The 11,515-nt window shown below is 48.0% G+C and overlaps 3 protein-coding genes across 3 annotated transcripts; 2 read left to right on the top strand and 1 right to left on the bottom strand.

Annotated features, from left to right (window-relative positions):
* Nucleotides 1–854: 854 nt before the first annotated feature.
* I302_102585 (uncharacterized protein) lies at nucleotides 855–2,178 on the top strand (the record flags this gene model as incomplete). The annotated part of the gene is made up of 5 exons (XM_065869520.1): nucleotides 855–1,018; nucleotides 1,164–1,283; nucleotides 1,453–1,693; nucleotides 1,798–1,877; nucleotides 1,938–2,178. 5 exons carry the CDS (start codon nucleotides 855–857, stop codon nucleotides 2,176–2,178), a joined length of 846 nt encoding a protein of 281 aa, XP_065725592.1.
* A 1,225-nt stretch (nucleotides 2,179–3,403) lies between these two features.
* I302_102584 (uncharacterized protein) lies at nucleotides 3,404–9,523 on the top strand (the record flags this gene model as incomplete). Its single annotated transcript, XM_019187950.1, has 5 exons — nucleotides 3,404–3,696; nucleotides 3,767–6,050; nucleotides 6,102–8,389; nucleotides 8,547–8,838; nucleotides 8,972–9,523. 5 exons carry the CDS (start codon nucleotides 3,404–3,406, stop codon nucleotides 9,521–9,523), a joined length of 5,709 nt encoding a protein of 1,902 aa, XP_019050828.1.
* A 650-nt stretch (nucleotides 9,524–10,173) lies between these two features.
* On the bottom strand, nucleotides 10,174–10,993 carry I302_102583 (uncharacterized protein; the record flags this gene model as incomplete). Its single annotated transcript, XM_019187949.1, has 2 exons — nucleotides 10,174–10,880; nucleotides 10,948–10,993. The coding sequence occupies 2 exons, from the start codon at nucleotides 10,991–10,993 to the stop codon at nucleotides 10,174–10,176; spliced, it is 753 nt and encodes a 250-aa protein (XP_019050827.1).
* Between the last annotated feature and the right edge of the window lie 522 nt (nucleotides 10,994–11,515).

Below are 11,515 nucleotides of genomic sequence, written 5' to 3'. Positions count from 1 at the left end.
TATGTTATGATAAGGGGAATTCGTGCATATCCGGATCATCATCAAAAGCTACATGTTCTATATATATGTACACATGCCCTCTAGCACGATGACATCTATAAGAACACACCTCGTCATAAAGTGGAGTATCAAGTCTGTCACCTGCATCATACAATTACTAGTAAATCTCGATTTGCTGGAATTGCTCATGCAATCTGAATGACGTCAAGGAATGAGGTTAGTGCGACCTCCACCAGACCAGAGCGTTCTTCCAGATTTACGAGATTTGCTTTTGGTTGCATGCGTCCGAAGGCCCAGTCAAGACTAGACTACATGGAGGATCGATCCGTTCGCCGAGAATAGCGGAGGATCGGGGCAAGTGATGCATGTCCTCGGGGCTTGTTCCAGAATACTATCCCAGTACTAGCAAGTCTGTACTCAAGCGAGAGCTCATCGATTGTGGCAATCTCGACAGACCGAAGAGTCTTTCTAACAGATGTTGTGTTGGAAGACACACGAAAACCAATGCATTGTCCTGGAAGCCTTAACCGATTGGGCCAGAACCCAAGCTATGCGTTTCTCGATGTGGTTCAGTTGTAGACCTGGGAGATAAGAGAAACGCATAGGATGGCAAAGGAGCGGGTTACTTTGCTCTACTTATGCTGTTCTAGCTTCCAATGATAACGCTGTGTTGCGCAAAAATGTATGCCACGTCATCTTACTGACTATCCTTTCCTTTCCTTCCTCCACTTTCAAGTTGTCTTTATGATCTTTTTGATGGTGTCCTACATTATGATGCCATATGCCAACATAAAGCATAGCTCAAGTGGACTACATCGAAACCTCATATCCTACTCAACAGAAGTAGCGGCACAATGGTCAGAGAGATAGATCCACCCTCGATACAGAAAGATTTCTTACTAGCTGCTTTGGCGGAGGGGAAGAGGCTGGATGGAAGATTACCTCTGGAACAGCGGAAGATCGAATTTGTCTTTGGGGAGGAGTTGGGTAATGTTGAGTGTAGACTTGGGAAGACTGCGTGAGTCTGATATACTTGGTAGTATCAAAGTGCCGAACCACGGTGCAGAAGGATGATACTCGACGAGTAATGAAGGTCGCCTGCTCAATGCCATGAATACTTTTCACAACGAATATATGGCTGACTTGACGTACGCCTTACATAGGGTTCTCGCCCAAGTCTCTGCAAGTATAGTGAAACCGCGAGAGGATAGGCCGTACGAGGGTTTCTTGTTGATCAATTCGGAGATTGGGCCGATGGCTAGTAGTGTGTATGAGAATGGAAGGTGGGTTTGACGTTGCATCGTTATCCTTGCAAACACGAGAAGATTCAAACATATCACACGAGATCTCGTTATACTCTACAGACACATCATCAACCGGCGGTCATCTACCACCCCCTCAGCTGTTATCTTTCACGGTAAGACCCCATACTGACTTCCCGTATATGTCTAGATCAAGCGACTCGGAGATCCTCATCACCCGCTTACTGGAAAAATCAATCCGACGAACAGAAGCCATCGACCGAGAAGCGCTTTGTATACTGGCAGGCGAGAAAGTATGGCAACTCAGATTGACGCTGCACTTCCTCAGTGATTCAGGTAATCTGTTAGATTGCGCTTCTTTGGCTAGTATGATGGCGTTGAAGCATTTTAGGAAGGCTGACGTGGAAGTGATTGGGGATGAGGTGATCATTGTGAGTTGTTGTATTCGCAGAACAAGGGACACCGCTACATGAACAGAGGATGGACTTCAGTATGGAAGGATCGACGAGGTGCTGATCTCTATTACACTTCATAGCACTCGCCAGAAGAACGAGCACCTGTACCGCTGGCTATACATCATACCCCTCTATGTCTGACTTTTGCATATTTCGAGAAGTATGTGTCCATCCATCGTCAGTTTTATGTTGAGCCTCGGCTGATTGTTTACCCTGATAGCCTCCAACCCATCCTCGATCCCACACATCTCGAATCGACCCTCTGTTCAGGTACTTTGACAGTGACGATGAATGCTCAACGAGAGATTTGTGTGTTGTCGAAAGCTGGTGGGACACCTCTTTCCGTTGAGGAAATCATGGGTGTGGTTAGAGTAGGCGTGGACAAGGTTAGGGATATGGTCAAGATCATGGATGAGGCTTTGGAGAGGGATAGGGAGAATAGGGTGGTGGAAGTGCGATAGGCCCGTCAGAAGCAAAGTACTCCAGACGTCAGTAACGCATGGTATAGTGCTTTTAGCAGAAGGTCGCTCAAATTTAGGGAAGGATGGGCACCCAGTGATTGGTTCCAGTAGGGCCTGTATACAGATCGATCTACACGCTTCCGTCATGCGACATTGTACAGTTATATACCCAGCATTGTATACCTTACGATAACCCATCTATTATGGTTCATACATATCAATCATGCATACGAGTTATCCATGCGACCACCACGATGTTTGGTATAGGAAAGCAGCATGTTTCAGCTTTACTTGCTGATACCCATCATGTGAGAATGTATTACGCCATTACATACAGAACATTCAATCGGATGGTCGATGAATGCATCAGAGGCTTTGAAGTGAAACGCGATTCACATGGATACACCTCAAGGTAACATTATGAGTATGCATGTTGATTCCAATCTTGTGTATGATGAATATACGTATGCATGCAAGCAGGTTGCGACGGTGAGCAAGTATGTATGTCTTCGTGTTCTCTGCGGGTAGACAAGGGTAGAATAGATCTGTATGGTATTTTCTGTATTTTCTTTTTTTTACACCGCTTTGATCATCCATCCTACTCCTAAATCAGTTTTGTAAGGTTGTTAGTGATTCCTTTTAGTTGCACTATCATCATCCTTCAATCACTCACTGCGACTCCTTCATTTACTCCTTCCCTCTCCCTCATTTCTCAGAAGAACAACCCATACATGCATGGTGAAGATCAGTACTGGCAATCACATCGACACGGACCACGCGAATCAACAGAACAACCAACTCAAACACGACTCTGTTATCAATTACGAGAATCGCGGATATACGTGCTCCCTCCCTCTACGACCATTCAAATTATTCATATTCATCTAAAACACGATTCAAAGACGACGCACATCTGCGTAGGATTCAGTGTCAGTGGATTGATCTTCGTTCTTACCAAAGTCGTGCAGACTGGGATAGGCAAGATCAGGTTGAATCAACACAGAACGATACATGCGTTGAGAGCGGTCAAGTGAAATTAGGGGATGGACCGTTTGTTCAGGTTAGTAGGTCACCTATACTGTTCTGATCGTGCCATACCACTTCAAGTCTACCAACCCTCACCACCAACCTCCCCTCTGCCTACTGTCTCATATATCTAGATAGTATCGAGACGAGCTGACCATACCTTTCGCGCTCACCATCTATGTTCTGCAACTCACCCTCAATGTCCGATTCAACCTTCACACGGCCCGCCTCTTCACCCAGCAGAAAACGTACCGCTTCGACCTCTGAGAAGAAACATCCTCTTGCTGGTAGACGAACACCTTCGAGATCAAGTCATAAGACGGAAGGTCAGAGCGAAAAGTACCACCATCACCGTGCGGGACCGTCAGAGGACGGGGGAGGAAGAAGCAAGAAGGGAAAGGAATATGATAACGGATGGAATGGCCCAATGAACGGGATGGAGATAGCACCTAGTCTGAATGTGGATATCAGAAACTCCCTTATCCTTCCTTCGTGAGTGTTTACCCTTCCTAGTATGAAGCATGGCCGGATGAGGATGAACTAATTATGTCATCTGCACCAGACTGTCACAACGATTCTCAGTCCTCCTTCCTTCCCTTTCGACTGCGCCTGAAGAATCCCTCAGATCACTCCTGGCGTCACAACGAGCAAGACACCATGGACCTGCCTTGACGGAAGAGGAGGAGGAGCTGCTCTTTGCGGAGATGCGGGACGCAGCGCAAGAGGATCAATGGGATGGTAGACCACCTCAGATGGATGAAAACTGGGTTAGAAGTGGATTAGGCGTCAAACATGGACGTCTGCCAACTTCCTCATCCTCCCCTTCCCTACTCACTACCTCTACTTCCAGTCCATCAGTCTTATCATCCTACGACGACGGCCAGGGACATGGTAATGCTCCATCAACACCAGGAAGCTTCCTCTCATCTCCCCCACCAATCTCCAATTCCTTCTCATCGTTCCAGACGTTCGGAGTTGGATCTTCCCCTGATGCATCTAATGCAGGCTTCAAGACGAGATCATATGGATTCAGCGGCGGATCAGGTATGAGAGAAGCAGAATATATCAGGAAAGTGAAAAAGTCATTTAGTCATAAAGATCTCAAAAGCGGCTCGATCTCCTCGAAGAAAAGTGATGGCACACCTACCAGTAGAAATATACCTCTACTACCTGCGATCTCACCTGAAAAAGCAAATGCGTATTATCAACCCACCAAAAGAGCCGAAAGTCCCACCACGTCCGAGAAAACTGCGACTCCAACTTCCAGTGTAATACCTAATATCTCGTCCTCATTACCGTCGAAAGGTCACTCACCATCTTCCTCGCTGAATCTCAACCCACCTACGCCCAACTCGGCAGAAGATCCGATGTTTGCCGGAAAACATCAGAAAGCGAGAAAAAGGCAGTCTCGATTGGATGGTTTGACCCCCGCCCAAGTCAAGAGAATATCACTGGCTCTTCAGGAAATCGGTGGTCAGCTGAAGAGAGGGAGTATGGCGGTCCAAGCTGTACCTGATAAAGTGAATAAACCACCAACTCCAGAAGAGGTAGAAGAAATGCTGGATCCGGTGTCAAGAAGAGCTTCACAGTTGGGAGACGATCAAGCGGAAAGAGTCAGAAGACCATCTGATCTTCGTTCAGAAGATTCATGTCAATCTGCTACTTCGTCTGTGTTCCCGTTCCAAATGTCACCTACTAACAGTACTTTCACTGGAGTCAATACCGAACCATCATCGCCATCGAAATTACCCCCTTCTCCACGAACACACAACCTCCTGGCTCACGTGGAAGAAGCCCTCCCTCCTATACCTATGCCAGTATTTACACCTACCCGAAGCCAGCCGGTACGACACCAGCCTACTTTATCCAATTCATCAACCTCCACCGTAGCGCCTAACCAACCGGTCTATATACCTGGTCAACCAAGACCTATTCGATTGACCCACCATTCCCAATCTAGCGTGTCATCTAGATCAGCGACGCCTAGTAATCAATCCCCCTTGGATGCGATCCGAACTGCTATCTCTCCCGATAACACCCCTTCCCCGATCAAAGGTATACCAAACATAGCAGAAAGGTGTACTTCTCTCGGTCGATCAAGATCAGTCAATCAAGCTCAAACTACCCCTACTAAGTCTGCGGATCATGAGCTCTCTCATCACCCTAACGGCGGTTCTCGACGAAGGGCCGGTACAATTGGAGAAGCACCAATAAATCGACGCCTGTCTTCGTCCCTTTCCAGTCATCCCTCAACACCCGATATCATCGAAGAAGCAGACGAGACACCTTCAGATCGTGACAAGTACACGTCTAGTCCTCAATTGATGGAAGAGTTTGTACCTGAAGTCAAGCAGGTTATGGGTCGACGAAGCGTAGCCAATTCGCGAACCACCTCATCCAATTCTATCCATCAACTCCATCATAATTTAGGTTGGGAACTCGCACCAGGTCAAGAGCCATTCGAGAGATCTGTTTCCGCTCAGGGTACCATCGATGAATCGCCTAATGACACCCCGCCAAATGAAGATACTGCGCCTCTGTCACCAACTACTACACTTCGTCGTCAAGCTTCTTCAACTTCCATTAGCTCGAGCTTTTCTGAAGACGCGCAAATGCCCGGAGAGATAGTCTGGGCAAGCGTGTTCAATGATGACTCCCCTGATGGCTTTGAGCTTGTTACGGATGGTATGAGATCTCCAGAGCCTGGTCAAGAAGCTGAAGTACTGCGAAAGATGAGTGGGATGGGCATGGAAGAGATGATGTTATTGCAAGAGAAGTTAGTGCTCAAAGCTAGAGCGGAACGAGAAGCTTTGAGAGGCCATGGCGACGATGATACTTATGTTCCCGTGAGTCCATCTTCACTGTTACTGACAGAAATGCTGATCTTGCGCCTGTAGTACTCGCCTCCTATGTCTGCAGAAGCTTTCTCTCCCACACAGAGAGCAATGTCACCCATACTTGGAGCAACTTCTCCCGATCTTGCGAGACCCATCAGTCCCCCGCCTCCTTCTTCCTGGAGATTCCCTCCTGCGGAACCATTACAACAATCCTCTTCACAAAGTACAACTCCTTCGCAAGAAAAGAGCACGCTGCCTTCTTCCGTCGATACGCATATCTTGACTCCGCCACTTACCGGTAGTAGCACTGGCGGTTCAGTCTCCCGATCGGGGTCCAAGTCGCACAATCCGATCATGCTTCCAACTCGACCTGCTCCACCACCACCCCAACAGCCTGTGGCAACTCCGTCAGAAGATACGCACGATACTCAATCACCACCCGCTGGCGATCTTTCTCGAAAGTCATCGAATCGAGCTCATTTCCGCGTACCACTCGAGCAGGATCCGGAGGTACGAAAAGACTTTGAAGCTCGTATCGCAGCGGCTACGGCTGCTCTGAACCATACACCATCTGTATCCAACAGCAAGCTGGATAGGAAGTTTAGCAAGAAAGGGGCACCAATGGTCATATCCTCACCTAAATTGGTATCTTCAACTGCAAACGTTCCGACCACACCATTAACACCTGAAAATCAAGTTGAAACTGGATCAGCCAAGACTTCGGAAAAGTCAAGTGGATCAGGCAGTAAGATGAGTCTGAAATGGAAGAAGTTCACCGGATTGAGAAGTAAAGGACGAAGTTTCTCCGGTAACGAAGTCACGCCATTCCCTGCTGCTCAACCCACTCAGACAAAGCTATCACCTACCAAACAGCTCCAACAGCAACAGCATCAACAAATGCTATCGCAGCAGCAGCAGCAGAGCAAACTTTCGCCTATCCAGAACGTCGCGATGGGTCAAGGTGGACCGCAAAGATCCGCTTCCGCTTCGGTCGCTCAGAGACTTAAAGATCCAATTCATCTTCGAGCAGATGATCATCCCGAAGCGCCACCGTCTGCTCCGCCCAACCTCGATGCTTTCAGATTCCCTCCACCACCGGAGCGTGCCGGTCCTCCACCCGCCGTCCAACAACAGGAAGTCCCGTCTCCACCTAGTAGCCTCGGTCATTCGAGCGGGCTCAAACATGTCATGAGTAAGATGAAACGATCAAAGGAGACTTCGCCTCCACCTCAACAGCCGCAAGGTAGATCGCAAAGTCCTGTCTCTACGCAGAGTAATGCTATGGGTCCTCTGCCTGCCATTGATGCTGTAACTGAACAACAACCTCGACATACACCTACTTCCTCTGACGACGATGCGAGGAACAAGTTCATCGAAGCTGGACGAGCATTAGGTTTAAACGAAGGACAGCTGAATGACATGTTGGCTGCGAAGGGTATGGCTGGTACCACCTCGACTGCCCTTGCACCTATCGGACCTTCACCTCCGCCTGCTGTACCAGTAAATACCGACGAGAAAGCCGTCAAGCAAGAAAAGGAGAAGAAAGGACTTTTCAGATCGTTATCCAAAGCTCGCAAAGCTCAACCATCGCCTTCACCCGCAACTATCGGTGGATTAGCCCCTTCTGCTCCGGTTCCCGAACCCATACCAATCCCACCAGCTCAAGATAGAGTCATAGTACGCAGAACTATGATTCTCCCCGAAGGGTTGAATATCATCCCGTCAACTCCCTCTCTCGCCTCTCATACACCGAAAATACCTGAATCGCCCGATTCTGCATCGCTGAGACCGGGTTTGAACCAACCGCGAAAACAGTCTATACGACGGAAACCCTTGAAGTTGAGTGAAGAAGACCATGAACTGGTATCCAACTCTCCTCCGGCTCATCGAAGGAACTTCTCCTTCTCTAACGCATCGGCCGATTCAAACGGTACCAACACACCTACCAAGCCTTCCTTCACTCCCTCGCCTTCCAACTCACAAACCCAGGTGCCCACCACGTCAGGAGCGGGAACAGGAGAATTGCATGGTCTGGGATTCCTTCATCCCAACTCTACTCCCTTAACCAACAAGACGTCGGCACCGAGCCTGACCCCAAGTCCTGGTAATTCGTCAAATGGAGGTGGAGACGATGAGTCGCATACTAGATCGTCCACTGGAGGAAGTTTGATTGATATGTATAGGGGTGATGATGATGAGGAATTGCTTGAGAGTCCTGATAAGAACCACACGGCCGCGTTTGGGGATAACGATGAGAATGCTCATGCTAGAACTAGACGTGCGTTGGAGGACGCTGTTGCGAGGGGATCGTTGGATAGAAGGAGGATGACTCAGGCTGTGGAGATTACGTGAGTTGTCCATCTTTTTGCTGTTGTCATAAATCGTCGGATCTCCTTCACATGTTGTAACCTGCTTTCCTCTTCCGTCATCTTTCGTATCGTTTAAATTACCGATCTCATCTGGAGAAATGTGTGACCCACATGCTGACTACTCTTCACTTCATAGAGAATACGCAGACGGTCAAGTAATCTGGAACATTGTCGATGCCCTCCGAACATCCGTGACTGGTTCAGTCGACGGCGAAGAATACACGTTCGATACTCCCGGTGCACCGCATTCTCGGACTACGAGCTACTCGTCAAGTGTGCGAAACTCTGTGATTCCCGAGGATGACGATGTCTTCCACGCTGCTGGGAACAATGCTGGGTGGCCGAAGGCCTTGGGTAATGGGACGGCTGGGTTGAATTTCAGGCATAGGGATAGAAATGTAGTGAAGAAGCCTAGACCGCCTACCGATGTGAGTGATCTGCCTCCTACTCGATGCTACTCCTCTGTTCTGGCCTTTCTACCTCCATGTGATCGATGGAAGACTGTGACGACTCTTGATCTGTGGACATATTGTGCTGTGCTGACGGTGCTTCACACCATAGGTCTACTTCACATCCCATGCAGATGTAGCAGACTTGATCGATCATCTCTCCCGTGATCTGGATGCATCCCACGGCCGAATCGATATCATCTCGCACCCCAATTCCGATGATAATGAATGGCCACCTTCGAATAGCTCCCCATTCGCCTTCCAAGATTCAACCACAACGACAATCCCCACGACCCCTGAGCGCCAGCCGAGACGATCAAGCCAGATCCATACTCAGTCTCCTGCTCACTCGCAATTTGAAGATGCCCCCTCACCTGCCCAGGTCTCCCTTCGACCTACCATCAGTCCCGTCAAGGCGAACAATCATTACACCGCTGGTGCTGGTAATACGATCGAAAATCTTAGCCCTGGACCACAGAGACAGCTTTTCCACGAGAACGAGATTGGATCCCGAGGACAGAGTTATATGTCGGCACCTGGGCTGAGTCCTTCCAGTAAGAGTTTTGCCAGTTCTGTTTCAGGTCAGGGGAAGAGCGTCGAAGATAGATTGCAGGCTTTGTTGGATAGGCTGAAAGGCGATGGGATTGGACGGACCAGGCTGTGAGGCGTAGAGCAACCGTCAAGATACTGTACGTGTGGAGTATAATTCAGTCTAGGATAATTGGTTATAGTGGGCATTGAGTGTATTCAAAGGAGTCCCGTGAACGAGAATTGTTAACGAACCGATCAGTCTGGAGATGTGGATATGTATAGTACTGTTCGATCATGAGAAGATGCCCTTGACTGTTGATGGACTGTGAGTACTTTTGTAGGTGCTTTGCAGTATAGTTGGGTCGATTGTCGCCTCGTACCAAGGATATTTTACTTCTTCTATATTTCATGTATATAACGAACTTTGCTCTCTGGACGCGGAATATAATGACTTTTGCTTTATTGGTAGCTATTTTAACATGTATTTCAATATGGTTATGGCAACTGAAGAAACTATGTGAATTGTTGTGCGCTCTTTGGTTCGGGAGAAGATGCAGGCTGTGGGCAAATACAATTAACTGGCTTACTGGATTATGGAAAGACAAGTTCATGCGTGTATGTAGATTACAGTAATTAAAGAGATATCAGAAGATGTACAGAGTGTTTTGATTTTATGTTCTCCTATTCGATCAAAGTAATATTCCAAGACGCTATAAATGCTATGACTTCAAGGACCGTCGTTTCATCGCTCCTACAGAGCCTAGACCTACACTGTCCGACCGTCTACAAATGGATTTTAGGACCCAGAGTGAACTTGGCTCCTTCCACATTCAGATCCGCACTGACATCAACATTCACCAGACCGACCGCTCCCCTATCCGTTCCGGATGGAAGCAGTCCAACCGTAAGACTAGGTTTCACATCCGCCAACGGTCCCAAGTATATCTCGCCATTGGAAGTCGGAGTAGCACCCCGCGTACTGGTATGTCTATCGTATGCGCCATCCGTGAAAATCGCATTGATATCTTGTAAAGCATGATGAGAAACTTGCGATCCAGGTGCATCGCCCTTCAAATTACCTAAGATATCACCTAAGCCTCTTTTTGCTTTAGTGTAGGTATGACCATATTCGTTCCCCGTGGTGACCTCGTTATGCAGGTCAAAGATGATTTGGTCAATTATATCATCCACATCTTGACCACTTGGTACATGGACCCCTGGGCCGAGTAAGAGGAATTGAAGGAATTGGGATAATCTCAGATCATCCAGTCCTGTTAACTTGATACCGTTCAGGGTGGTGTCTAATCCCTCGGGGGTGGTGATGTGCAATTGTTTGAGGATGGAGGAGAGGGAGGAACCGGTATTGGATTCGAGGACACCGCCACCTGGAGCGGTAGGGCCATTGGACGTGGATGTGGGGGATAGTCGGGGTTGTTGGACGGGGGTGAGAAGGTTGTTTAAGAGTCCGGGGACGGGAGCTGCTTGGATACCTATGTGGGGAGAGACGATGATCAGCACTCTTCAAATGGGCTAGGAGCTTGGCTGAGGGCAACGGACCAGCAAGGAAAGCCACACAGGCGAATAGGGTAGCTTGGAATTTCATACTGATTGGGAGTTGAAGATGTTACAACGGATCGAGGAGATTTGGTGGAGAATGGAAGCTATGAAAATTGCTCGGAGTGAGAAGCGATGCGTATGTGATGAGAAGACGTCGATCTTTCTTTCCTCCTCGTCGTGGTATTTATACCTTACTGCTCCGCTCCATTTCCATCCTTTACCACGATTCAGAGCTGAGTGATCGACCGGTGATCTGAATGAGACATAATCCATATTACCATGAGTTTCATTCTAACCTCGCATCATGTCCGTTGTCAACTGTCCAGGCATGACTTGTAATCGTTATATTAGATTTTGTCTGTTTCTCGATTACATCAATGAGCCTGATCCGAACCTAATTTAGATTGAATCCTATATCGTTCTATATGGCGATCATTCAGGTCAACCCGCACTCCAGAGTCAGAGTGCCGAGATATGTCAGTCAAATGTCGTATTCGAATGGCGCAAGATAGAGTTAACACCACTTCAATTCAGTAAGATGGTGTATAGAATCAATTGAATACTGAAT

The sequence above is a fragment of the Kwoniella bestiolae genome, chromosome 1 (assembly GCF_000512585.2).
Source record: "Kwoniella bestiolae CBS 10118 chromosome 1, complete sequence".
Classification (NCBI taxonomy): domain Eukaryota; kingdom Fungi; phylum Basidiomycota; class Tremellomycetes; order Tremellales; family Cryptococcaceae; genus Kwoniella; species Kwoniella bestiolae.
Note: the sequence above shows the minus strand (reverse complement) of the source record. Positions and strands in the feature narration are given on the sequence as shown.